General features: G+C 37.7%; 3 protein-coding genes across 3 annotated transcripts in view; all 3 read right to left on the reverse strand.

The window, feature by feature from the left end:
• Window positions 1-17525, reverse strand: part of LOC117385830 (cAMP-specific 3',5'-cyclic phosphodiesterase 4B-like) — a 39961-nt gene extending 22436 nt beyond the window's left edge. Inside the window, exons 1-3 of the mRNA XM_033983166.2 lie at window positions 17319-17525; window positions 6481-6575; window positions 2925-3175 (exon numbers count right to left, since the gene is read on the reverse strand). Coding sequence (XP_033839057.2) covers window positions 2925-3175; window positions 6481-6522 — 293 coding nt within the window. The 5' untranslated portion in view covers window positions 6523-6575; window positions 17319-17525. The remainder of the gene's footprint in view (window positions 1-2924; window positions 3176-6480; window positions 6576-17318) is intronic.
• Window positions 17526-18770: 1245 nt separating this feature from the next.
• Window positions 18771-21093, reverse strand: LOC117385647 (leptin receptor gene-related protein). The gene is made up of 4 exons (XM_033982948.2): window positions 20953-21093; window positions 20633-20708; window positions 20346-20529; window positions 18771-19662 (listed from the first exon to the last, which is right to left on the reverse strand). The coding sequence occupies exons 1-4, from the start codon at window positions 20966-20968 to the stop codon at window positions 19546-19548; spliced, it is 393 nt and encodes a 130-aa protein (XP_033838839.1). The 5' UTR covers window positions 20969-21093; the 3' UTR covers window positions 18771-19545.
• A 968-nt stretch (window positions 21094-22061) lies between these two features.
• On the reverse strand, window positions 22062-26065 carry LOC117385644 (phosphoglucomutase-1-like). The gene is made up of 11 exons (XM_033982944.2): window positions 25605-26065; window positions 25000-25162; window positions 24587-24733; window positions 24382-24507; window positions 24012-24196; window positions 23760-23914; window positions 23536-23651; window positions 23331-23466; window positions 23051-23234; window positions 22762-22890; window positions 22062-22277 (listed from the first exon to the last, which is right to left on the reverse strand). The coding sequence occupies exons 1-11, from the start codon at window positions 25860-25862 to the stop codon at window positions 22188-22190; spliced, it is 1689 nt and encodes a 562-aa protein (XP_033838835.1). The 5' UTR covers window positions 25863-26065; the 3' UTR covers window positions 22062-22187.
• Window positions 26066-26331: the final 266 nt, after the last annotated feature.

Below are 26331 nucleotides of genomic sequence, written 5' to 3' on the forward strand. Positions count from 1 at the left end.
TATATTTTATGATAAATACTTCTGACTACTGCCTCAAACAATACTGAGCACCAATCCAACCACAGACAGTCTCTGGGTCCAACACAGCCCGTATTGCACAGATTATCTATAATTACATATATAATCATAAAAATCAAACATGCTCTTTTTTACCTCACTGAAAATACAACTTCAGAAAAAAGCTTTAAAATCACAACATAATCACTTAATCTGAAACAGCAGACAGTCGTTCTGTGACGCACAATTTGAATAGTTTTAGAAAGAATGTGGGGAATGTGAGCACATTGATAATAGTGTTTTGATACCACCCAATTCACATACACATGCCAGATACTTAATCACTGAAAAAAAACAAAAAAACACACACCCATTTTAATTATCATACGATGTATTGATGTACATTTTATACAGTGAAAGTACAGTCTATTTTACCATTACAACATTATAATCACAACTGTATACAATATAATGTATTTAAACACACATTTTATTTTAAAATGCAGTTCATGCCACTTAATACCCATAAACATTTTCAATACTACGAGTTCAAACGCTGATATCAACAACTTACAGTAAAGTTTATTGAAAGTGATATTATTTTAAAGGTGCACTATATAACTGCTGGAGGGTCACAGTATGACATTAAACATTTCCATCTTCATGAAGACAGATGACACTACTAGACCAAGTTACATGTCAGATCTGTGGAGTGGTGAGCACCCATTATGAACAGTTAATAAGTAGCCCCCACTACAAAAGTTACTTAGTGCACCTTTAAGAAAATATGGAAAAAATGAAATGAAAGTAGTCACCTGGGAGCTGAGATGAGGACACTAGTCACCACGTCTTCACTGAAGTCAAAATGTTCCACCCTGCATTTAGTAGACCTGCGCATCATCTAATATAGTTCACAATCAAATATAAAATCTAAGACTGCTCTTTATGCAGAAAATACAAAAAATGTATCCAGTGAGAAACCATGTGTGGGAATATTTGTTCCTCTTGGCAGATGACACGAGCTGGCTCTGGTCAGGATCCACATGGACTGGACTGTTTATCTGACCGTCCCCCACTGCTCTGTATTAAACCACTGCTACAGATTAGAGACTTTATCTTCCCCCTCCCACCCCCCTCTTCTCTATGATGTCAGATACACACTGTCAAATTTAGACAGTCAAATGTAAATATTTTCTATGAGTCAGTAAAGTTCAGAATGAAAGAATGGAAAAATGGTACTACAGATGTTTGTATTTGTTTTGATAGCTGTAATATACAGAGCCTTATATTTTAATGGTCATTGGCAGAAGAATGAACCAAGGTCACACATACTTTGGTTTTTGGACTCCACTAAATCAGAAACCTTTTATTGCTGGTTTAGTGAAGTTGGATTCTGTAACTTTACCTAGGGCTGTGTAATTGACCAATGTTTACTCCAGATCAAGATTATGCCATTGATGGAGTGTTCATAGCTAATCCTTTGTCTGTAAATGCAGAGTTCAGTCTTTGAAGGAAGAAATTTGACATTCTGTGTGTCAACCACCTCTTACATCTACAGACTAGACAGCATGGATGGTACTGACAGTGTATGAATAGTACCTTTGTCTAATCATCTGTGTCTGTATGATCTCTCAGTTGTCCAGTTATGATCCATAGTAAAAGAAACATTTTATTCTGTCAGCTGGACAAAAGTTTTTTAGAGAGGACATTTCGCTGCTCATCCAAGCCGCTTCTTCAGTTCTGGTCAGATTGCTGGAGGACACTGCCTTCTATCCATATCTACACTGGCACTAACACACTTGTTGTTTACAGTTTCTGTTTGTAGGCTTGGTTTATTGAGCTACACTAAGTGTGAACTGTGCCTGAGTCATATTTTATTTAATTTTTTTGCATAATCGTGCTCTCACACTTATTAGCATACTGGCTAGCACTATTGTTTTCCTTGTTTAGATTTAGGTCTGAAGATGGAGTTATAAATGGGAGATAAATAATGTCAAAAGCCTCCATTCCTGTTCAAAAATTACCAAATAGGGGCCTGAATGACTCAGGCACAGTTCACACTTAGTGTAGCTTAATAGACCAAGCCAACAAACAGAAACTGTAAACAACAAGTGTGTTAGTTTCAGTGTAGTTAGCTCCTCCCTTCAGACAGATATAAGTCCTTATGTCTGACCAGAAATGAAGAATTCACTTGGATAAGCTGTGAAACATCTTCACTTAAATGCATTTTGTCAAGCTGACAGAGTTGAATTTTTATTTTACTACATTCATAGACTATATTTCTGTGATTCCCAAGTTGGGTTTTAGTTTACAAAAAGATAAAAATGAAAGTGATGAATGCTTTTAAACTTACAAACAGCAGACATACTGGATTGGAAGCTATTTCAGGCAACAACAAGAAGTGTGTCTGTATAGAAAATATAGAGCGCAAAGTCAAACTCGGTGGCCTCACATAGCCTCTTCACTTTATGATGCCCTGCCCGGCCAAATCTATAACTCGTCCTGAAGCAGAGACGTGTTTGGCTGCTTAAAAAGAAAATGTGTTTTTGCAAAGAAATAAGAAAAACTAATTGGATTCAGCATGTAAACATGGATATTTTTTTTTTACAAATGCATATTCTAGGTCTGGGTAAAATGCTATATTTATTCAAGACTGATTTACTTTAAGTAAAGAATTGCCCAGTAATGGTGTAGTTTAAAGCTCTCCTTCCAATCATCACTTTTTTGAGCTACAGCATCTTTCAAGCACAGACCAAAGGATTGCCCTTAGTGGCATTGTAAACAGTAGACAAAGACTATACTTTTAAAACATATATTTTACAAACACAAATTACACTTAATAAAAACTATGTGTGAATAGTAAGAACCACATTGCAGAAGTGGAAAATGCTTGTTTTGAGTGACATTGCTGTGTACACTGCTGTTACCTGTCCGGGTCTGCCTGTGTGATGTCAATTCGGGGCAGTGAGGCGATGGGCAGGCTGGTCGGTCTGCTCCGGGTCACTGGGTCCTCGTCAGGGGTCAGAGGCCGCGCACGGTCCCGCTCCTTCTCTGCCTGTCGCCATGACAACGGAGGCAGCTGCAAGTTCCCAGAGAAGCGCCTGTGGACTTTGCACAACAGGTCTGCACCGAGGGAGCTGCCGCTGGGGACTGGCCCTGGAGACGGCTCCTTACTCTCCTGTCAGCATGGAAGATAAATATATGCGCATAATTTACAGTCTGACATGGAGCTCAGTCTATGGTGTTTTGTTTTAAAAAAATTACAAAATAACTGTGGACAAAGCAACCTGGCATGACATGAATTTCCCAAACACATAGTAAGAAGAATGGACAATTTTCTTAGGTTTGTCATTTAAAATATCGTTAGATTTTTTTCAAGGTTTTTGGGGACAATACAAAAAGAAATTGCCAATGTCAAAAATATGACTTTTTTGGCTGTAAAAATCTTTCTGATTGGCTGGGTTATACTTGAAACATTTTTTTTTACTTTTCATAGTTTTATTGAATCAATGTAACATACAAGTTTAACTATATGAAATCTCAGCACATCAGAACAAAAGCATAAAACATATTGCTTTCACTGTTTTAATCCACTGCCTAAGACAAACAAGAATTAATAGTTTGATCAGAGTGCTCTAGCGCCCAAGCCACCAATTGACATTTTATGAAGCCAGTGTGAATATAAATTGTCTGCTTAAGTTGTCTGTTTGAGTGTGAAGGTTCTCGTAAAAGCGGCGCCGAGTGCAGGGCTCCAATGACTGGCTGTAAACAAGCCAGAGCTCATTGTGCATACATCACCGGCCACTTTATGTTCGGAGCATGCAAGAGTAAATGAAACAAGCCTACATCCCAATTCAATAAAGCCCCAGCTCAGAGGCAGCAGGAGGGATGAGTGGAGGGGGGTCGAGGGATTCCTGGAATACCACTTCAACGAAACAAGAAGTTATTTGTTTGTTACTCAGAGTTTGTGTTTGACTGCAGCGAGACACTGGAGAGAAAGTGCAAAGTGTTGGCAAGACTGAAGTCATCGGCAGACACGGCTCACAGTGCCCAGAGCGGCCAGAGGATGAAAGATTTGGCTCGACACCATAAGTTCAATCCAATCTGATGATGCAGTATTTATGTATTAAATAAATGACGTCATATTGTAGTGGAGGTGGTCAAGAATGCTGTATTAATGCATATTCTGCTTTCAGTGTCCAACAAAGTAACTAATTATGTCATATGTATTGACTTCAGTATTTTCCCAGTAACCCAATAAACCATTAATATTGACAGAATTTGACTGTCTTTATTAACAGCTTGTATTGCATTCAAAATAATAACTATATCTGTATCCATCTATCTCTACTTTTAAATGCTGTGCATAATTGCTTGAGAACTGTGGGTAGAAAGCGTTGTATATTGTATTGCTAAATATTTATCAGGTTTATTGGCGACAAACCAAACAAACCAAACATGCATAATACTGATGCTTTATATCTGACAGGCATGTTATCTAAAATAATCATAGACAATGTAAAATAAAGCAAGTCTGGGAAACATAAAAAGACAAATGAGGACAGTATATGGGAGTTTATCAGAATGACAGGAGCAGGAGATGGTTATAGACCAGGACTGGGACAGACAGGAGACTGTTGTCTGTAAACAGAGATTTGCTGACTCCTCTCCTCCTTCTTGGAAATGTAATTTGTCTGATTTATTGAGTCTGTCTTTAAGACACATTCTCTGTCAAAAGAAGAGGGTGAGAATCTGGCCTAACACAATTCGCAGTGATTCCTGAATAAAGAGTACAGCAGAAGTACCCTGTCAGAGGCGCGTGTGAAAGCAGGTGGATTTATTGATACCATCTTATCAAACATTTATTTGTCAATCCTGCATCGAATGAACCTCTCACATCCGGACATGTAATCCTAGAGGCTCATTGATTCATCGAGCTTGTTCCAAACAACACACTGCATTTAGGGCCTATGTGTTTCCATTTAAGTTCTACAAGAGCTACACAAAAACTCAAGTACATTTGAAAACAGTGCTCTGATTTCAAAGGCTGGTTTGTAATGAGAACAGTGTTCTTAGTGATGTATGGCTGAGGTCACAGAGGGACAGGAGATGAACGTTAATAAACCAGTGTCACAGACTGACAGAACATGAAAGAGCACCTCAACCCAAAAGTGGGATTCATGAAAAACTCACCAAATTATATTCTGAAGCTCAAGGAAATCTAAGACTAACCTGAATTATTAAACTGCACCATGAATGACAGAAACAGGATGTTCTTCAATTATTTAGGTGTAGAATTTAAATCTGTAATTACAAGTTGTAGACGTTCACTACTGGAGCAATAATAGGTCAAACCTGGAAGTCAAATGTTACATTACATTAAGAAAAATATTCAGACATCTGTAAGCAAAGAACGATCATAGCACATTTAAAACAAACAGTCACACGTTTGGCAAATACTAGTCCTTGGTGCCCTTCTGTTATCAGTGTTTGAAAAAGTCATACCAAACGAAATGCATCAATGCTGATACTGGTATCAGACACTCGGCCCTACCCAGAAATTGTTTTTGGATCAGATTTGTGTATTGGTTCAGGATATTGGTTTGGGGTTAGGTCAAGCAATGAAGGTAATAAAAAAGTAATAAAAGAGTCGTGTGGTTTCCACTTATGTCTAAACTTTTGTTTTGGGGTAAACGGATACTATACTACAATATCTATGAAATACAAAACCTGTAGCTAGACATTAGGTGTAGGGCTAATGAGGCACACCAAGGACAGGAAGATGCATGTTGGCATTTGTGCCTTTAGTGGATTTGAGTAAATCCTCTGGTTTTCTATATTAATACACTTACTCCAAACACATGAAACAGATGGAGCTCTCAGTCAGATCTCATTATTTTTAGATTATTTCATTCACTGTGAATGTGCCACCCTCTAACTCAAAACCTCCCTATTGACAAACACAGGAGAAACTGACCAGCTTTCTCAGCTTTGAAGCTATAGAATCACACATGTCCTCTGCTCTGCGGACCATCGGATGGCTCTCTGCATGTGCACTGTACAATCATCTGTTTATGAGTCAGTCACAAGTACACAGACACACGGCCGGCTTTTCCCAAAAGATCAATCTGCTCCTATTTTTACAACTGGCAGAAAAGAACAATGACAGCACAGAGGAGGTAAGGTGGGCTAAGTGCTGAGGGACAAAACAACACAATGTGCTGGTGGAGCGAGGATTCAGTTGACCTTTGAATGCTCTGCCAACTAAGCCACTACTGCTACACATGTCCTTTATGGGTGAACATGCAATGTACTGCCGCACTGTCAAACACTGCCATTCATAATTTATTTCCAATGTTTCAAGTTTCTTCTGGAAGTTTCTCCTCTATCGTTCTTACCATGTAGGTTTTTACAGTCACGCACAGTCATGTATGTACTGATAAATGCATGGATGAAGCGGTTGATGTGTAAATTGATGCGTACCTCTCCTGGTGTGACGGCGTGTGCACTCCTGCTTTTCCTCATCCTGAGACACAGTCAATATCCTCTTGTGTGGAGCTCAGTGAGCTGTTCTCTGCCTGCACAGACCAACAAACGACATGAGGTGAAGTAGGACAAAACTAGGCTCATTACGATAACAAATTTTGAAGTGTCATACATTGCTGAAGTAAATATAGATGATAAACGATTATATTGCAACAAATGTATGCACACACACAAAAACCCTAAAGCAGGATTATCCCTCCCAAAGTCTTCTAAATGTATAATATGGTTAAAAATATGAACTACTATAAATACATTACAGAATGCAACACGTAAATAATTAGTTTGTATCTATAATGAGTCATAGAAGTTTATTTTATTTTATCTTATTTATTTTAATTTATCAGGAAGTCCAACTGAAATTATATATCATTTACAAGGGAGACCTGAGTACACAGTTAAAACATACAACATTTACAATAATAAATCAGATAGTAAGATGTACATTAAAATACTGAACCTGTGGTGCACAGACTTCAATTAAAACAATTACAAAGGTCTAAAAAGATGACAGATATAGTGTGTTTAAATTCACTTAAGGGAATTACACCGTTTAGTTCGAGTTGGTTTATGAGAGTGTTCCATAAATGTGGGGCATAGAATGTAAAACCAGTTTTCCCCTGCTCTGTGTAGATTTGTGGTACTGCTAACATCAGTCTCCCCTGAGACGTGGTATGGTCATGATGAAAATTGAACTGAATCAGGGGGTGAGATACTGTGGACGTTTTGCCAGTATAGCTTTGCAAATGAAGATGTGGATGTGTATTAGTGTGCGGGTCTGCAGTGAGGTCCAGCCAACCCTGCTGTACACAGTGTATCACAGTGGTGAGGGTAGTAACTGTCAAAAGTAATAAAACAAAGTGAGCTGTGGTAAATAGTATCAAGATTTTTTAAGATACCGTTTGCTGCGTGTCCATAAATAATGTCACCATAATCCACTGAAGAAAGGACTGTAGACTGAATCAATGTTTTCCTCTTTTATTTGAAAAACAGGCCTTAGTCTTGTAAAATTCAACCTGATACAGCTCAAATCTCATCATAGTACAAAAAAATAACCAAACTTATCAAAGAAAACTAGTTCAAAGAAAAAGCACCACCATAAATATTGACTGAATGACTGTCCTATCTGTCATGTATTTAAGTCAATATAATATTTATCATGACAAGCCTAGACAGAAGTTAGTGTAAACAACACTGTCCTGAAAGACTCTGATAATAGTTTCAATCCGCTCAGATCAAGATTCATATTATGGGGCTTGCTCAATAGGGTCCAATGGTGGTACCAACAACGATTTCAACCACACTTTCCCTTTGACATTTTATGTAAAAATGTTTTATAGTGTATGTCTCTGGATGGTGAGAAAGGCAAAATGTAATCATACTGAGAGGAAAAGCAAAATCATCAAGCAGCAACCACTAAGACAGCATGCAACTCTATACATAGTTATTAATAACTAATACTGCTAAGAGCAACAGAAATAAAATACTCAGTGGACATGTTACTGTTGGATGGCAATAATTTAGTAGTGGTATTTGTATGGTTTATTGTTACTAAGTAGTACTGTTATGATACATTTCAAACTCAATTTAATACTAAAGAAAAGGCTTACGTCATATCGATTTCAATACAACAATGACTTTTTAAAAACAAAATAATGGTTGTATCGCTCATATAACCAACATAGTTCTGATGTAGATGAAGACCTTTAGAAAACTTGGAAATGTCCAACTTTGCCCTGTTTATAGAAACTGCTTTTACTTAGATTTTTTTCAGTGTCTATACTGTATGCTGAAGTATCCACCTCAGACATGTTTTGTGTTTATTTGAACATAGAAAATAAGGATGCTAGCTGGATTTCACCAACCATCTATTTGACATGAAGAGTTGAACACCGACTGTACTTCAGACAACAGTGTTACACATTTTTGACAAATATAAAAACTTAAACTATAAACCTCCCACAAAGTGCAAAGTCTATGGCTAAGGAAACTTGTTATTTTCTGTTATGTCTGATTTTGACCACATCCCTTTTTACCCCCACAAAACTTTTTAAAGATAAAAGAATAAAATTTCACTTAGATAATATTTAGCTTTATAAACATCAACTGTGCAGTTTGAAACAAATCCATCAAGGTTAATTTGAATTTTTCTCCAAAAATTTGTAACTTTCCCATGGAATGACTCGATATGCATTATATGGCCAAATGACTGAGAACTCGGATTGGGGGTCTAGGACATTATTTCTGTTACAGCAGATGATCCGTTTGAGATACAGAGCTCATATTGGGCTTGATTTGTAGCTAATAAATTGGGGAAGTTACATATGAAACAGTAATGCCATACCATGGTGTCACAATGCACCAGTAACTGTTTGTGAAAACGATTTATCCTTGAGAATTCAATTTTTTTATATATTTTTTCAATAAATGGTCTAAAAATTGGAAACAACAATACACAAACCCCTTTAAGGTTATACTGTTGTATTCCTCATCATGTCAGTTCTTTAATCCAATTTTCATTACTGTGTCACACTGAATGTGGCTAAAGTAATAGTTTTTAAAATTCCCTTTGAGGCTTGGTCCAGAAAAGGGGTTGGGGGATGAAACAGTTACGAACTGAAACAAAAGACTCCAAACTCGTAATGGCCTGAGGTATACACTAATGAAAAATAAAAGTAAGAAAAAGGTAGCAAAATAATTGCAGTGGAGGATTCCGCCTCTCAGACTACATGCAAATATTTAATTTGTATTTTTCATTTGGACACAGGTGTAACGTTATGCTCTTATTGCTCATGTTTAATGTGGTCTGGATAGGTCAGTCTGTCTTGTCCATCTGGGCTGAGTGTGGCTCGTCAATTATACATGCAACGCGCTCTTCTGCCAGAAAACAGGCCGACGTGTGATAGTCAATATTTTCCGCGTCATTCCTTATTGATTTCTCCACTATCCGCTCACATTAAGCTTTTATTTAAGTGCCGCAATGTTCCATCCCAAATCTGTTTCAGTGCTGTGCCAAAGAGAGCTGCCATTGGGGCTTTCCATCTGTCACATGGGACAAAGCAAACATTTGTGTGAAAACCCAAATGAGGTACAAACACCTTTAGCCTTTTCTGCCTGTTCATCTCCACTGGAGGTGAAGGTTGTAATAACTACATGCCAAAATGTCACATAAGCTGTAGGTCATATCCCAGCATGACTTGTACACGATTTCAATAATGCATCAGTCATAAGGCACTTTCATAAAGACACAGTATACTACAACAAACCCATTTATCCATACTCTATAACAGGCATTCTATAAAAGTCATTAAGCTGGTGGAGGTTTTGCCTAAATGTTCCACAATAAGGCATTAAACTTATTTATCTAGCACTTATCCAATTAAAGACCATTAAATTGCAAACATATTCACTGAAATGTGTGCATCCTTTCTTACATTGAGGTGAGTCACTGCTCCACATCTGACCTGTAACTTGGTCTGATGGAGTGACCCGTTTGTTTCACTTTAATGCCATACTGTGTAACACTCCAGAAAAGCAATAACATCTCCATGGAGACAACAGGTGGGACACCCTCCACCATAGTACACATTTAAAATTCATTACCAGCAGTCTATTTAAGTGATTCTTTGTGTAAGATCACATAAAATGTTATGATGCTTTATGCCTGTTTTGCTGATGATAACAAATACAGCACCACATGTATGGCCATTTTAGATCTTGTTGAGAAAATTAATGCTTTTGAAAGAGGAGAGTACGGTATCGGAGTGTTTCTAGATGTTTTAAAGGCATTTGATACCATCAATCATGAAACTCTTCTTGGTAAATTAATGCACTATGGTGTCAGGGGAATAGCACTCCAGTGGTTCAGAAGTTATATCTGTGGAAGAGAGCAATATTTGTCTGTTGAGGAACAAAATTCAGACACAAAAATCATTGAGACAGGAGTCCCACAATGACCCATTATGGGGCCACTTTTTTATGTATATAAATGACATTGTTTTTGTTCCAATGACATTCACAAAGTACCGTTTGCTGATGACACAAATCTTCATATCACATAAAAACCTGGACCAGTTAGGGACATTTCTGAATGAACATTTGGTAAAGGTAAATACTTGGTTCAAATGCAACAAACTGTCCCTAAATATTAGCAAAACGTTTTTTATTGTTTTCTTGCCAAACACATATAAATTCAATGATGAAAATATAACGACAGCCAGGCTATCCACTGCAAAACTTCAGGTATTACAAAATAAAGCCATAAGGGCGATCACCTGGTCCTTGCCAAACTTTCCAACAAATCCACTCTTCCACAGATATGGTCATTTAAAGCTTCCCAAAAGTAATATATATCACAATGCTTGTATAGTGTGGTCCACAAACCAAACTGTCAATTGTGTGACCTTATCCCACTCCATTCATCCTCTCATTAGCACAATACAAGGAAAAAGTGCCTATTAAAAGTGCCTATTTAGGAAATTAAAATGCACCAGCTTTAGTGTTTGTTATAGAGGTGCACAAATATGAAATGAATTCAACAATGATATTAAACAGTCTGCCTCATGACCGTATTTAAAAGAAATTGAAAATGTAAATTACTGGAAAATTATAGTGCCTGACTGACTTAGTGAAGCTCAAGTTCTCCTATGTTGCATTGGATTTTCTCTTTGCTCATAAATAGGTATGCAGCGCTGCATCTTGATTCTCTGTAAGCATAAAATCGATAGTACAGTATAGCATATATATATAGTGACCAAACACACACAAAGAACCCTGTATTTAATTTTTAATCTTATTTCATTATAGTACTATTCTATTATTATTATCATTATTTTCTCTCTTTTATTTAATTTTATTTGTATATATACTTTTTTTGTCTGTTTTTACTTTTTTCTCTCTCTCTTGCAACTTCTCTTCTTTCATAAAACAACATGTCAAACTCAAATGGCAAAAGAAAGAAAGGAGATAAAGTAAAACATAACTACCTGTCAAGGCATCAAATAGTTTGTCTTGCAGTGATGAACCTCATTCCATAAACTTACACAACTTCTTAGGGTGTCCATATTTTTCACGATGTCATTTATATACTGCCATACATATGTAAACAGAAATGTATGTGGACAATATACACTTATGTATGTAGTATGGAAAAACTTGACTGTGTAAATGTGCCTGTGTATACACTACATGTGGGTGTATGTATGTGCCTTATATAACATTGACCATTGTGAAAAATAAATTGAACTGAATTGATTACTTTTGCAGCTACTTTGGTCGCCAAGTGCACACAGCAGCTGTTCTTCCTCCCTGAAGGCTACTTAAAGTGTGCTGTTTGTCACATACAGACGGAGGACCCTCTCCGAGACCACTTACTGGAAAATGACTTGGTGCTTCTTCATTTTTTTGGGGGGGTTATTTTTCAAACTTTTCAAGGTTTCCCAACAGCACAGTTTTATTGCACATTCAAAAACAGCAACAATTTAGGTAGAAGAGAAAGGCAAGAATAAGGCTTTAGTATGCTGCTGTCTTCTGTATACTACCAAGACATGAACTTTTAATCACTAATCCCAAATGCTGTTTGCATTTTTTAGGTATTTGGCCCATCATTCAATCTTACCACAAAATAAAAAATCAGTACTTATGACAAAAACGAAAGAAAAAATATTATATTTACTATGAAAAATGGTCCCCTGTTAGAGATCACTTTGGCTGTATTTGGGAGGGCATTAGATGCAAAACGAATGCCAAATTATTATGCAAATCACTGCCCCTATAAAACATAAAAGTTGATATTCATTTACTATTGTCAAAGCAACTGCGTCATATTTGAATATAGGCAAAACATGCACAGCAAGATAATATTCTATTCACATGAATTCTGTCTGGAAGGATGCAAATAACTGTCACTCACGACATCAACAATCTGATGAACACCCACAGCTATTGTGCCTTTCAACAATAGAGTCTGAGTCAATTTGAAGAAGTGGAACAATAAATACAATGTTTTTAAAATACTGAAGCAGTGTTGGGAATAATGCCATTTAACTATAACAGCTTTAATAACGACGTTATTTTTGCCAGTAACAATGGAGTCCAATGTAACGGGGCTCATTATGTTACTGTGTGTCCCAACAGGGATCAGAGCAGATTCCCTCTCGTCTCATTCAGAGGAACTGCAAAGTCTTTCCTTTGCTTTGGGAAGTAAACAAGTCCGGGATGAGGAATTAAAGACCATGGTTGGTTAAAAAAGGAGTTTGACTGTAAAAGTGACCAATAAAAAGCAGCGCTAGGCTGCCATAAAGACCTTCCTGACATTTCATTGGTTTAGTTCTGAGAAACAGGCGTATGCTCGCTGTTTTCAGCACATGAGGAAATATTAGAGATGCACCAATCAGTTCCAATACAGATTCTGACACTATAGCTTTAAGTATCTGCCAATACTCAATATTAACCGATTCCAGTGCAGCAGCATTTTACTTAAATTAATACAAATTTAATAAGACAGAACTGATCGAAATATGTTTTGTAGGTGCTATTCAGCTACTGAGCAACTGCTGAACAACTTTACATAAATAAACATTCAAACATTATCAGACTTTCTGGGCCAACTACAATCAATAAACAGTTTTATTACATTAATCTATATGTCCAACTAGGATATCAGCTGAACTAATATTTGGAAACCCGAACCAGCAAATTTTACAGTGTCAATGCCAATATCCAAAACCAGTATTGTATCAGTGCATCCCTAGGAAATATGCAGATTCTTTTGGATTTTATGAATATACACATTGTTATTTGGTGACTCCTTTGTGACTGGAGTACAAACAGATGACTACAGCGGGAGTGACACGTGTGTTTGGAGTTTACAGATTGCTAAAAAGACGTCAGCGATGCGAAAGTGGTGTTTTGCTCACACTGCTGTAGTGCAGTTAATGTAAAACCAGAGGTGAACCGCTAAACAGATATTACAAGTGTATAAGCACGGTCATGTGGCGAGCACATGTTTCTAATGTTCTGACTACATTTGGTAAATGCGCTGTTTGGCCACAAAGGGACAGTTGTTGCAGCTGTTGCGTTTTTGTGACTGTACAGTTGTGAGTCCATATTGGTGATTCTGAGCTCTGTTGAGGACAATAGCTTATAACGCTGGAGTGCATTTGGTGATTTAACAAATAAGGCTGAATATAGCTAAAAAAGAGCTGGGGTGTATTTTTGAGGATTTTTTTTGCTGATAATTTAATAGTTACGTTATCTGGTAATTAGTTACTTTCATCACATAGTAAAGCAGGTACTAACACAACTCTGGGGGAAAAGTAGGAGGGAATTATAACCAATTACTTTTTTGAAGGATCTTGCCCAACACAGCAGGAAATCATAGAACACTAAACAGATAAATTAATGACAAGAATCTATCAAGGTTGTGGTTACAGTAAGCTCCTCAGGGCACAAACACTTAAACCTTGAATCTTTTAGTTTCAAGTTACAATCACAGAGGAAATGCATTGGTCATTATGGAGCCATTGGACCATGGCTCTATAATGCTGGAGTGCGTCGGTGTTTAGAATGTCTATAAGTATGTTTGGGCTGGGAGGAACGGGTAGAGAAATAAGCATGGTTTCAAAACTGCAAAATTGTATGGTGTCTGTGGTTTGGTGTACAACAGAGTGGATTTCTGTGAATTTACGTGTAGAAAAATCTGTTGAATTACTTCATTAGCAAACATCAGATGAAGCCACTGCTCTGCAGGGCTTTATCCTTATAATATAACTGCATTCCTGAAGTACAAGCTTAAGAGTACTGTTTCTTCTTATCTTATCACTGCGTCCTACACTGTGTTCGTACGGTGTGTAGGCAGAAAAGAGTTGTTCCACATCAGGCAGGTGACTCAAGGTTACGTTATAACCATTAAATTAATGAGTGTGTTTTTGTTTATTAGCAAAAGCAATCAGAGATAATTAGCAGATGTTACATTTTTAAGAGAAAATGGGCAAGTTTCTAACTGAGCATCGACTTGAATGAAAATCAAATTGTTGCCAGATAATTCAACATGACCTGATGTGGACAGACAACACAATGGCACATTGACAAGAGTAAAGGAGAATAAATAAATTGAATGTGAATAGAGTCACTGTTGATTGAATTTCTTTAATATAAAAGAAACAACAAATGAGAAGGTAATCGAGCTGTCAAATAAAAACACCCACTGCCACTAAAAGTAATTATCACTGTGTATCATGAAACATCACTAAGAGCCCAATCTGATATTGTCACAAAAGAGGCTTCACTTTTTCACATCCATCTGCTAAATAAACCATTCAGCTTAAAGGTCCAAAATAGCTCAAAGGAACACCAACAAGGAACTATAGCAGTGTCAGAGCTACAGCCAAAATAATTCTATCTCTAGCTGAAAACGGAGACAGAAATGAATCTGTGCTTGAGGCCATGGGCTATAGTCCTTGGATCTGCTCTTGAAGACGACCAGGACAAATCAATATGATCCACCTCCACCTTTAAACAACAGTTCTGTACACTGCGAGAGGAAAGTGTAATGGATTTCAATCAAAATAAGACAGCAGACAGAACATTCAAAATGCATGTTCTCTGTATGCATTATTCTACATACAAGAGAACATGTTAACAGAGAAAATGTTGTGAACTCTTACTAGATTCTGCTAGATCAGTCTTTCGCTTATTTTGGAATGCAAGAAAAGTAACACAGTTTTAGATTTTCATGTTCTAAAACAAGGAAAATAAGTGTATTTTTTATCTGTCGAAAATACAAGCACCACAATATTTGATCTTGAAAACTGCCAAGGGCCCAATTTTTTATGTAACAAACCGACAGGTTAAGTCTTTAATTCTCATCTTATAGCTGATTTTGACTTCAGATATAACTTATCAGAACTTATTGTCACCAATATTTTTATTCAATAAAAAACTATTATTATGAATGTATGTTACAAACATACAAACAGTGTTAGGGAGGAGCACATCGTGACTCCTCAGAACCAACAGCCTCAAATACATTACTTTGTAGAGGATTCAGATTACAGGTAAAAACACTTAAAATTGAGATTGTAAGACAATCGTGTGTGAGAGGGCAAAGGCACTTGTCTGGGATTGTGTGAAAGATAGCAGGAGTATGATGGGATGCTCTGACTCCTCAAAGCTGCGATACAATTACTCTTTTCACGTCAGGGAACTTGGCTCTCAATGTGTGACCACTATCACAATCCAAGCCCAGTACTGTGCAGCCCACTCACACCACTGCTCACTTGGGATTTGGTGCATGCTTAACTTGTACAATCAGCTACGGTGGCATTTTTATCCTGAAAACCATCACAAAAGCCATTCAGCAGTAACAACACTGTCCAGCAAATGAGTCATTATTCTGGCAACAAAAATACTGACGGGTATGGTCCATTCTGTTGGCATTCACTGAGAATAAAACTATAGAGGCCAATATGCTTTTCAAATGCACAATAGGATCACAGTGCTACTGAGGGCAACTAAAGTGGAATATTACAGTACATTAGTTAGAGTATGATAGAGATGGAATTTAGAAAGATGACAGGGAGTCAATAAACAAGTATAATACAGACTAGGATTGCCACAAAACAACACTCACAAGCTAATTGATACTAAAACTTGAATAAAACTTAAGACCAAGTATCAATACTAAAAATATAAATAGCTAATATATAAGACAACATTTGACCAGTCCAGAATTCAGAGGGGTCATCTTGATCAATGTCAGTATCAAGTATAAGGCCACATATGTCAGAAAATACTCTTGTTTTGCTATGTCTTCTATTGGCTAAAATGTTTTAATTGTTATTATGGTATTGAAATTGATACTGGTACCTTTCAAATATTGAGTATTTTCCTTATATTATCAAAGGTTGTTCAGTTTAGACATTTTATTAGACTATTGTGCAAAGTAACACCCATACAAACATAGTAAACGGTATCAAAACTCTTATTATCATCTCCCTTCAGGGATTGCTATAGCAAACCATCTGTCTCTAAGTTTTTCACATGACCCCATCCCCTCATCCTTATTGGTCCTTCTGGTTTCATGTTTGGCATCTCTAGCCTCAGCACCCCCTCTCTTCACCTTTCCAAATGATCTAATCTCAGAGCAACACCCTTGGACTTTATGCTGATGTAAAATAAATCTGTCTTCATCCTATTGTTGTAACCCAATACAAAAACAACTCTCTAAAAAATAAGGTCACCTGATCAAAAAACATGTGACTGAGCCAAACTGGAAAAGGAAGCTATAACAAAGCCCACGCGTATTGCTTATTATGATTTTCACCAGCCCCAGCCACGTTTTCTTACGTTTAATTGCGCTCATTAATCCTGCCTGTTGTGGTTGACCCCATTTGACTCGGACTTGTAAATAGAAATCACACTCTCTACATCTGAGAGCGAGATTTTGTTGTGGTCTGCGTAAAACGTGGCGGTGGATAATTGCGCGTGATCACAGTCAAAAGAATTTCAATGAGTTGCAGATAATCCATTGTTTTAAAGCAAAGCAAAAACAAAACAAACAAAAAAAAAATCTGTGGATGCTTGTCACGTTTGTAACAGCACTGTAGCGTGGTGTTTAACAGAAAAGCCACTTGCGATGAACAAAGTCTATTTTCAGCGAGGAACCAAGGACAACTTCACGCAGCCCGTCAAAACTACAAAAGGTTAGACACAATGCTGCCACCACAAGATGCAAATATGCTGTTAATGAATAAATGCCAGTAGTAACACTTCCTTACCAGTTATATGTCTCCACAAAGCCCGCGGCGCTACGCTGTGATTGTGTGATCCAGTGTGTTGTTTCTCCTGCCGGAGACGCACGGACTGGGCACGCTGTTTCCCTCCTTTATATTACGTCCCATTTGTGTCGTTCGCGCTTGGTCCATTTTCAGACCCCGACAGCGAATCGATTTGCATTGCACAGCCGTACCTCGCCAATGGCAGTCACCGCACACGCCCTGCTCTGCCCCCACCCTCCCCCCGACAGTTCAAAGCTCCCACGAGCTACAGTAACTACGGGTGGAGGTGCACATTGTCCTTGTGCTATTTTTGTGAGTTTATCTTTGAAATATAGGAAGCCTAATGTAACATATTGCATTGAGTACAACACAATTATCGTGCACAATAATTGTGTTCCTGCTTTTGGTCAATAAAACTTGTAGGCTATTACACATTTAACCCTGATGAAGTACTGGTCTCAATATGATAGTGTGTCATGTAAACTAAAGTAGGCAATCTCGGATAAATAAGTCTTTGTGAATTCAAGGCCAAACTCCAGTCTGAATAATTTTGATGTCTTTGTTGCCAGGCAACAGCAGCTGTCCTGGAAAAAGATGGAAGAGTCCCACAGTTCATTCGTTGCCTCCAACTCCATAGTGTGTTTTTGAATATTGTAAATCATGCTTTCATAGTCAGAGGTTTGGTTCATAAAACAGTAACACACAATACAAATGCTCGTATAAGCATCCATCTCCTGATTAAAAAAGGCTAACTGATGGAAGGGATTTGAATGTCAGAAGAAGCAATTGACTTTGTGTAGAAAAAAAAAGAAAAAGTGTCTAGTCCTTCCCTTTGCATTTTTCCAGAACAGATGCCACATGAATTTAGATTATACATCTGCATTTGTCAAGGGCTTGTTTACAAAGACCAAATCCATTTTCATAACCTAAATGACAAACCAGTATCTAGGCTATCTGTTCAAACACTCACAAAATGAACCCCTTTAGCAATTTGCAGCTTGTTAAGGCTTTCATCTGAATGGATGATGTGGGCTTTTACCAGTGTATAAAGGAACAACATCAGTGAGACACAACAGGAAAAACCTACCCTTCTTTCACATGCTCCATGACTCATTCTCAAAGACTGCTTTACTCTATTGCACCATGCTACATTTCAATTTATTTTGTTCAAGTTAAAAATGAACAACATAAATACATCTAATAACCAAAAGAATCTGTCCAAAAGGGGATACAATTTTACACAGTTAAAACACTTTAGGGATACAAATGTCTATTGGGCATATTTGTATATCAAAAATACACCGAACAACAAGCACACACTGGAATTGTTAAATGGCCTAAATAATTGCTGTAATACAGTAAGGCAGTATTGCTAAAGTACTAACAAACTTGTATGAGTATTTTAATTGCCGGTTCTGCAGAATAAGAATGAACCTAATAACTTGTATTAAAAATACATTTTCTAATGACATTCAAAAAATAAATGTTTTGAAAGTCCTGGAAGTTATACAGGATCACAGTGCAATGTAGCACATAACCTACACTTCAGTGGATCAGTCATCTTTGGTGAAAATGTAAACATTGCACCAGCGGTGGAAAGTATGTACAGATAAATAAAGAGTTTATAATTGTCTGTGTATTGTATAGCATCGATAAATATGTGGTATCTTGCCTCATCCAAAAACAAGAAAACTGCAGAAGAGACATCTCAGTCTAAACATTGAGTGCTCATAGAATGTGGCTGCATCAAAATGATATTCAGTGAGTATCCCTTTCCTGACAAAGATTTAGAATAATGGAAAGTCTGTAAAGGCACTGTGTGTACTAGCACATCTATTGGGACAATTTCAAGCTGGAAAAAACTACTTAACAGAATGTTCATCTTAAATATATAATCCTCCGACAATAAAGATAAAAAAGCCCATATTTTACGTTTGTAGGCATACAACTGCCTTTCAGGGCCATTTGGAGTTACAGTATTAGACTAAAGCGAGACAGATCTGTTTACCAACATGTGCCTGGAAATGCTGCATATATGTATAAAATAAAGCAGCGTATTTACAATAGAAAAGTATACAATTTAGTGTTTGTATATGCTTTCAGACATAAGGCACTTGAGCAAACCCATGCACAGTGCAGAACACAGTAGCCTGTTATTCTGCACTCTGTCCATTCAACCATCCACCTACACATACTTTTTTTTTTATTGTTGTGTGTTTACTGGTCTCTACCACTGCTCCCAGCTAAAATCATCGCCACCTCCAAACACAATGAAAAATCCAAGAATGGTGAGGAAAATTACGGCGTTTCCAGTCATCACCAGTCCGCAAGCACCCCATTGAATCTGCAAGAGCAAAAAGTTTGTAATTTAAAACACACACTTAACACAGAGCCACAGCAATATTGCCAAAAATATATCATGTAGATTCTCAAACCTATGCTCCAAGTACCATCTAAAAATATTTAACCTTCCAAGTAACACAAGATCTAAACCAGTTCTATAACTGGTCAAAACTGGGTGTAAACTAGGTTTAAAATAGGACTAAATTATTGCTACAGTCATTCGAAACAAGGACCAACTCAAAGGAGGATAAAAATAAGGATAAAATTGACTTCAAATTATGCAAACACAAGAACTGTAGTGGAACCTGCATAGCACCTACATACCACAGTTTGAGAACCACTGATTTGGATAAAACAAACACATATTTTTTATTTGTGTCTGAAATATTTTTTATTGTCCATGTAAAGCAAAATCTGCTTGGGGAAAGCTGGCTGCATGGGTGTGAGTTAATTATTTTAATTGTCTGTGTATAGCACTTTGGGCTAAATGCTACGTATAAAAGAGCACTGTATAAATAAATTTTGATTTTGAAATTCGTATTTGTCATAAAGACAAACAAAACAAAACAAAAAACATTTTTGCAGAAAATGTCAATACTGTGTAATAACCTTTTTGATTTTGTCATAATATTTAGTAAGTTAATAATTAATTATAAATGTAAATAATGAGAACCCAGGACTCACAGTGCTGGTGCGGGCAAGTATAATAGGAAGCCCAAAAGCTGATACAACAATGCCAGTGGTTATGAAATAAGCCAGCTCTCTGCAGGCATTACTAGAGGAGTCATCATCACTGACACGTCTTGCGATGAAGGTCGGGATGGGGCTCAGGACATAGAAAATCAGAACAAAAAGAGGCCAGTACACCCTGTGCAGAAATAGTAAAGTTATTTGGTGTTACAAAGTATTTCAAGAAATTCTTATTCTCACTCAAAATATTGCTCAATGTCATATCACCAATTAAATTTTACCCGTATTGCTCCAGTCCACATCCCAACAGAAGAAATGTCAATCCTATAGCACCACTGAAGGACAATCCAACAAGTGCTGCAAAGATATTAAAAATATACGACCTAATCAATGTAATTCATTATTTCATATGGCCTACAGCTAAAACGAAACAAAAAGCAGTCATCTCTAAACTCGATGACTGAGTAGAGACAGGGACAAACACAATATGGAAATGGAAACTATGGATTAACAAAGTTTCCTTAAAAAGAAAGTAGCCCAAATGAATCATGTCATCCTCAGTAAATAATTCTTTGATACATAATGTGTCGATAAAACGTACCTTTTATACCAGCCATTGCGTTTTTCCTGAAGAGTTTAGCTCCTTTGTGTATTGTTTATTAGCACAGCTCTTTCTTCGTAGACGAACTTCCTGCTTCCGACTGTTTCCTTGTTTGATGTCACGTGACTTTCTTAAAGACACAGTGCGCTAATTGACGAATAAAAAAAAACTTGCTCAAAAAGTTATTCATCGAGTTTCCCAAAGGTTTTCTGAAGAGGAGGGTGCGAAGAGTAATTGTGATGTTGTGGTTAAAATAAAGGCAGGTTAAACCGTCTCATTTTGGAAGAACATGTGACTTGATGGCTATTAAGTACTTAGCACGGGATTTTTTGTCATGGGGGTTTTGTAGCTAAGAAATTTAAGAAACTACTAAGTTTAAATAATTATTTGTTTTTTATGTAATACTTATCCTAACTATTAAAATTATAACTAGATTTTAGAAGTAGATTTTGACTACCAGGCCTTCTAAAACCTCCTAGGATAAGGCTATATTACTAGGCCTATTGTTTATAACATGGCTTATTGAACCTAATGCATTGCTGTCTGTTTTTTGCAGCATTATTTGCAGCTGAAACCAGGACAGTGTGGCAGAACATCAAAGGGCATCACTGATCACAGAGATGGAGATGTTACTGGATCCTGATTAGACTGGCGAGTACTGGCTGCATGGACATAAGGTATTTTTGTTTCAGAGTAGCAGACTATTCCCAGCAAGTAGGTCTAAACAAAATTTTTAGGCTACCTCTCACTTTCAAATGTGAATATTTCACATTGTGCATCATTTATTCCCCAACATGCCTCCATAAGTTCAATTTCAGGACATTAGTGACTGTGAAATTTTAATCCAAATGAGTGAGACTGGATGATTCACATATTATTAAAAGGCGCGAAGGATGAAAATTCCCAATTCTTTCATAAAAAAAAAAATGTCTGTGATGAGAATTTGATTAAAAAGAAATTCCTAGCATGAATCGGCTTATAGAGTAACAGCAATTTCCCCTAGCTAAAAGTCAGATTTTTAACCACATGCTTGCTGATGTACGACTGATATGATTTTCACAAATCACAAGTGCTAAAAAAACAAACGTAAAAAGTTTATTGTTGTACAATCACTATAATACATTTTTGCCCAAGCAGTAAGTAGTACTCATAATATATATAGTATGGAAGTGCCGCTCAGTTTGTGCAAAAGTTAAAAGTTCATTGACGTTAAGTAATACAAAATCTGTCCAGTTTCATGTGATGACTGAAGGGCCCGTTCGTCTTGTTCTGTGATGCAGCTGAGAAATCTTTACTGCGATGGTTGCAAGGGGCGACAGCATCACCTGTTCAAAGACGTTATGGTTATTGTGAAACACCTGGCTTCCAGATGCTCTTGAATATTCAGCTGTGAATAAATACCTTATACATTATAATTTCAGGGTACAGTATGATGTGCATATTAATATTTAGATATGATTTTACCATTAGTTTTAAGATTACAAATTTATACTGCTAATAACAATAGTAAAATCGTTGGAATTTAAAGAATTCATCATAATTCATGTGACATCACAAAATTCTAAACTGACAAACTAGAGGGCAGGTCATAACAAAAACAGAAACAAAAATGTTCGTATGTCTTAAGGTAGGTTTGGACAATATTTTCAGTGTGAATACTTAAAAAACAGTGATTCACTCAGAATTATATAGCCCCCTCTCTATCATGACAATCCAAAATGTCCTGAACAAGGCCCAACTTTACATTTGTCAGTATAATATCAGACAATGCACTGTGCAGACTAATTCACTGATTGCAGTACACAGTACCTGAGTATCTTGAAAAACATTGTGTTGTTCATAGCTGTCAATGTATATCCTGACTGTGGCCCCCTCACTGCTCGTTCCACTGAGTCTGTAGATGATTCGAGAGCCATCAGAGAAGATTATCCTCAACCCCTGATGAGAAAATAGATGTCTTTTCAGAACATAGTGCCATGACACAGAATGCTAACAGAATAATGCTTTAAAGTGTGCAATTTCCCGTAGCCTCTGAATACACCAAAATCGTCCTAACAGGAATAGCATATCATCATAAAAATGAGCCACTAGCATGTACCTGGTTCCTGGAGATGGTGCTGTCGACAGGGTCTGTGTACTCAAAGTTGTCAGCTTTTTCTACTTGAAAGATTTTATCCTCCACAGCAAATCTCTGTCTCACAAACGACTTGTCTGTGATCAATATTTCCAAGTCTTCCATCATTTCACAGGCTGTGTCTATATCTACATTCTCATAGTCATATCTGAAGTCAAAACAGTCAAATATTACTGTATGTATGTGGCCTATGATTAGGCTGCAACTAACAATTTTATAGAAGTGTAAACTAACAATAACAAACCTTGTGTAGTAGTTTCTTCCATATTTTAACCAGTGATCTTTAAGAATGTCTTCTACACTTTGTCTTCTTGCAGCGAGAATGGACAGCCAAGCCAGCACAGCCCAAAGCCCATCTTTTTCACGAACGTGGTCACTTCCTGATGTACAAACTTCATTAAGTAATTTCTCTTAACATACAGAGATTTTACTTTCGTCTTTATTTGTACCTGTGCCAAAGCTTTCCTCTCCACACAAAGACAGACAACCTGCATCCATCAAATTTCCAAAAAATTTCCAGCCAGTGGGAGTCTCATATAACTGTATTTTTGTCGCCTTAGCGACTCTGCAAACAACAAAACTTATTTATAGGCCTACCACAATACAATATAATCTTAACTAACATAAACGTAACAATGGGTATTAGAATTATGGACCAGCCTTTTGGGATTACCTGTCTAAAGCAGCACTTGTTGGCATACTGCGGGCAAAGCCTCTGACCCCTGTTTGCTGAAAGTACGGGATGCAAAAGATGTTGTCCGCGATTACAGCCACGGAGTCGGATGGTGACACAAAAATGCCATTCCTACCCAGGATCATGTTACGATCCTAAACAGCCACAGTGAAAAAACACAGCTCATAAAATAAGCTATTGGCATTGTACAAGGTCTTAAAATCAAAACTATAGTTTTTTTTGTTAACAAACCCCATCACCATCAAAGGCTGCACCAAAATCCCACAGTCCACTCCTCATGTCCTCCACCAGGTCTGCAGCGTATGTGGGATTAGGAGGCTGCCCCCCAAAGTCCTCCAAAGGGGTACAGTTAATGACTGAGGTGGCAGGGCAGCCCAGCTCCTCACACAATATCCTCTTCACGTATGGACCAGCAACTGTCAAACGGTGACGAGTATTAATGCTTTGTTTTGGTTCTTTGGATTACTTGAGGATAAGTTTCAGTGTTTTGGGAGACTAAAAATAGCCATTCTAATTCACCACTGGTTGTAACTAGTGGTAGACCTTAAAACTTCTTCTAAAATTGTCTTGAAGATTAACATAGTGATAGTAGCAGTGTTACCTCCATGCATAGCGTCCACCCTGATTTTGATCTGATTTTCTTTGAACAAAAGTTCCTTTAATGTGGCAAAGTCAAAAATGTTCCTCAGAAGATTGGCATATGACTCCACAGAGTCCACAATTTCCACTAAAACAGACATAGGGAAAGATTGAAACAGATAACAAAAACTTAATGGCAGATTGATGATACTTTTACTACAGTTCACCTTTGAAGGGTTTGAACTTATTCTCCAGGTCAAATGACTGTTTGCCAACGGTGGTCAGATCCACCCTGAGTCCAGGGCAGATGGCAAACTCCTCAATGGCTCTGCTAATCTGAAAGATCTTGTTGGTAATAGCCTCTTTAGCTGGCCCTGAATATAAACAAGTGTCAATATTTGAATCGTGCAGTGGAAATGGAATGTTATTATGCATTGACTGTTTATGACACAAATGCGCATCAACATTCAGAGAGTGTCCTGCTAAGCTAGAGCATTATCATGCACTGCCCGTCCAGACAAAGTCTTTATCCAAGCACGGTACACTTGAGCCTTGTTAAATGTCTCTCTGACTTCTCTCCTCACACTATTTTTCACTTGGCCTGTGCCACTGCGTGCTCTGGCCTCTCCAGTTACCCTACCTCCGTTTGCCACGTTGAACTTAATGCCAAAGTATCCCTCTGGTCCCCCGGGGTTATGGCTGGCGGTGAGAATGATGCCGCCAATAGCTTTGTATTTCCTGATCACACAGGAGAGGGCGGGTGTGGACAGTATCCCATGGTGACCTATAATGACACGCCCCACCTGTACAAATGCCACAGATGTGAAAGCAGCTCATGTGCACATCCTAATTTATCCCTGTGAGGGAAAGGCATCATTAAATATTAGGTAAGTGTTTCATATCACTTCAAAAAACTAACACTGTATTCAGTTTCAGTACACAAGCGACAGTCCCAGCCAGTCACATGACAGTCAATCATTAGAGTAACATGATGTGTCTCCTTCTCAGATATTGGTATTTAATTGTATATTGTTTATTTGTGCAATCACTTCATTCAGTCCCATAGCAACAAAAAGATTTTTAAATAGTAGTCAGCTTGATTAGGTAAGGTCAGTTGTCTTCATGAACATAATAAAAGAGAAAGAAAGAGAAAGAAACAAAAGAAAAATGTTGTAATTATTTCTTTCTAACCATGAGTCATGCTTTTCACACAAACAAACCCACAGCAGAACACAAAGCACTGACCCCATTGGCTGCTGCCATTTGCACAGTGACCTCAATGGCAGTTCTGTTGAAAAATCGCCCATCTCCTCCAAGCACCACGGTGGATCCCTGGCGGTCGCGCAGGTCGATGGAGGAGAAGATACTCTGGATGAAGTTGTGCAGATAGTATGGTCTGGCCTGAAACAAAGAGACCCTTTTCCTGAGACCACTGGTGCCTGGTCTCTGGTCCGGATAAGGAGCTGTGGCCACTGTGAGCACCTGCAGAGGGCCAGTATCCATCTTTTATGGAAACTTCAGTCTAATTCTGCAGTTTGGAGAGCTATTGTTGAGAGGAATTCCCCAGCCTATCGACATGGGGGCATTACATAGGCTTAGAATGGGAGGGTGAAGGTTTAGCCCCTCCTATAATGCGATGCAGCCAGGAAGCACATGGGGACTTCTGAATCCCAAAATAACATTTGAGTTCAGACCAGTGTGTGGCAAAGTGAAGACGCTGCCCCACACATGTGCAGGGATATCACTGTCAAGGCTCTGGGCCCAGTCACAAAGAAGGGGGTGTGGCTTAGGTATTATGGGAGAAACTTATGTGGGTGTGAGTGCTGCAGCAGTGTACAGTAAATGATGTGTAAAGGGAAGTGTGACTATGAAGCAGCATTTTTTCAGGAGCACAATGTCCAAAAGGGAGAGCAGAAAATGTTAACTATGATCGCAGGGTGCTTTAAAACATACTGAAAATGACATAATAATT

Source organism: Periophthalmus magnuspinnatus, chromosome 17 (genome assembly GCF_009829125.3).
Source record: "Periophthalmus magnuspinnatus isolate fPerMag1 chromosome 17, fPerMag1.2.pri, whole genome shotgun sequence".
Taxonomy (NCBI): domain Eukaryota; kingdom Metazoa; phylum Chordata; class Actinopteri; order Gobiiformes; family Gobiidae; genus Periophthalmus; species Periophthalmus magnuspinnatus.

Bases quoted from the DNA above. Each gene is read 5' to 3' on its own strand.
- LOC117385647 (XM_033982948.2), bottom strand. The intron at 20,530-20,632 runs GTAAAATTTAAT...ATTTCTGCACAG, and splicing joins TGTGGACTGGAGCAATACGG to GGTGTACTGGCCTCTTTTTG. The intron at 19,663-20,345 runs GTGAGTCCTGGG...TTGCTCTTGCAG, and splicing joins TACTTGCCCGCACCAGCACT to ATTCAATGGGGTGCTTGCGG.
- LOC117385644 (XM_033982944.2), bottom strand. From the start codon at position 25,862: ATGGATACTGGCCCTCTGCAGGTGCTCACAGTGGCCACAGCTCCTTAT. The intron at 23,235-23,330 runs GTTTGTTATTGT...TTTTGACTTCAG, and splicing joins GGAAGAAACTACTACACAAG to ATATGACTATGAGAATGTAG. The intron at 22,891-23,050 runs GTACATGCTAGT...TTTTCTCATCAG, and splicing joins GCACCATCTCCAGGAACCAG to GGGTTGAGGATAATCTTCTC.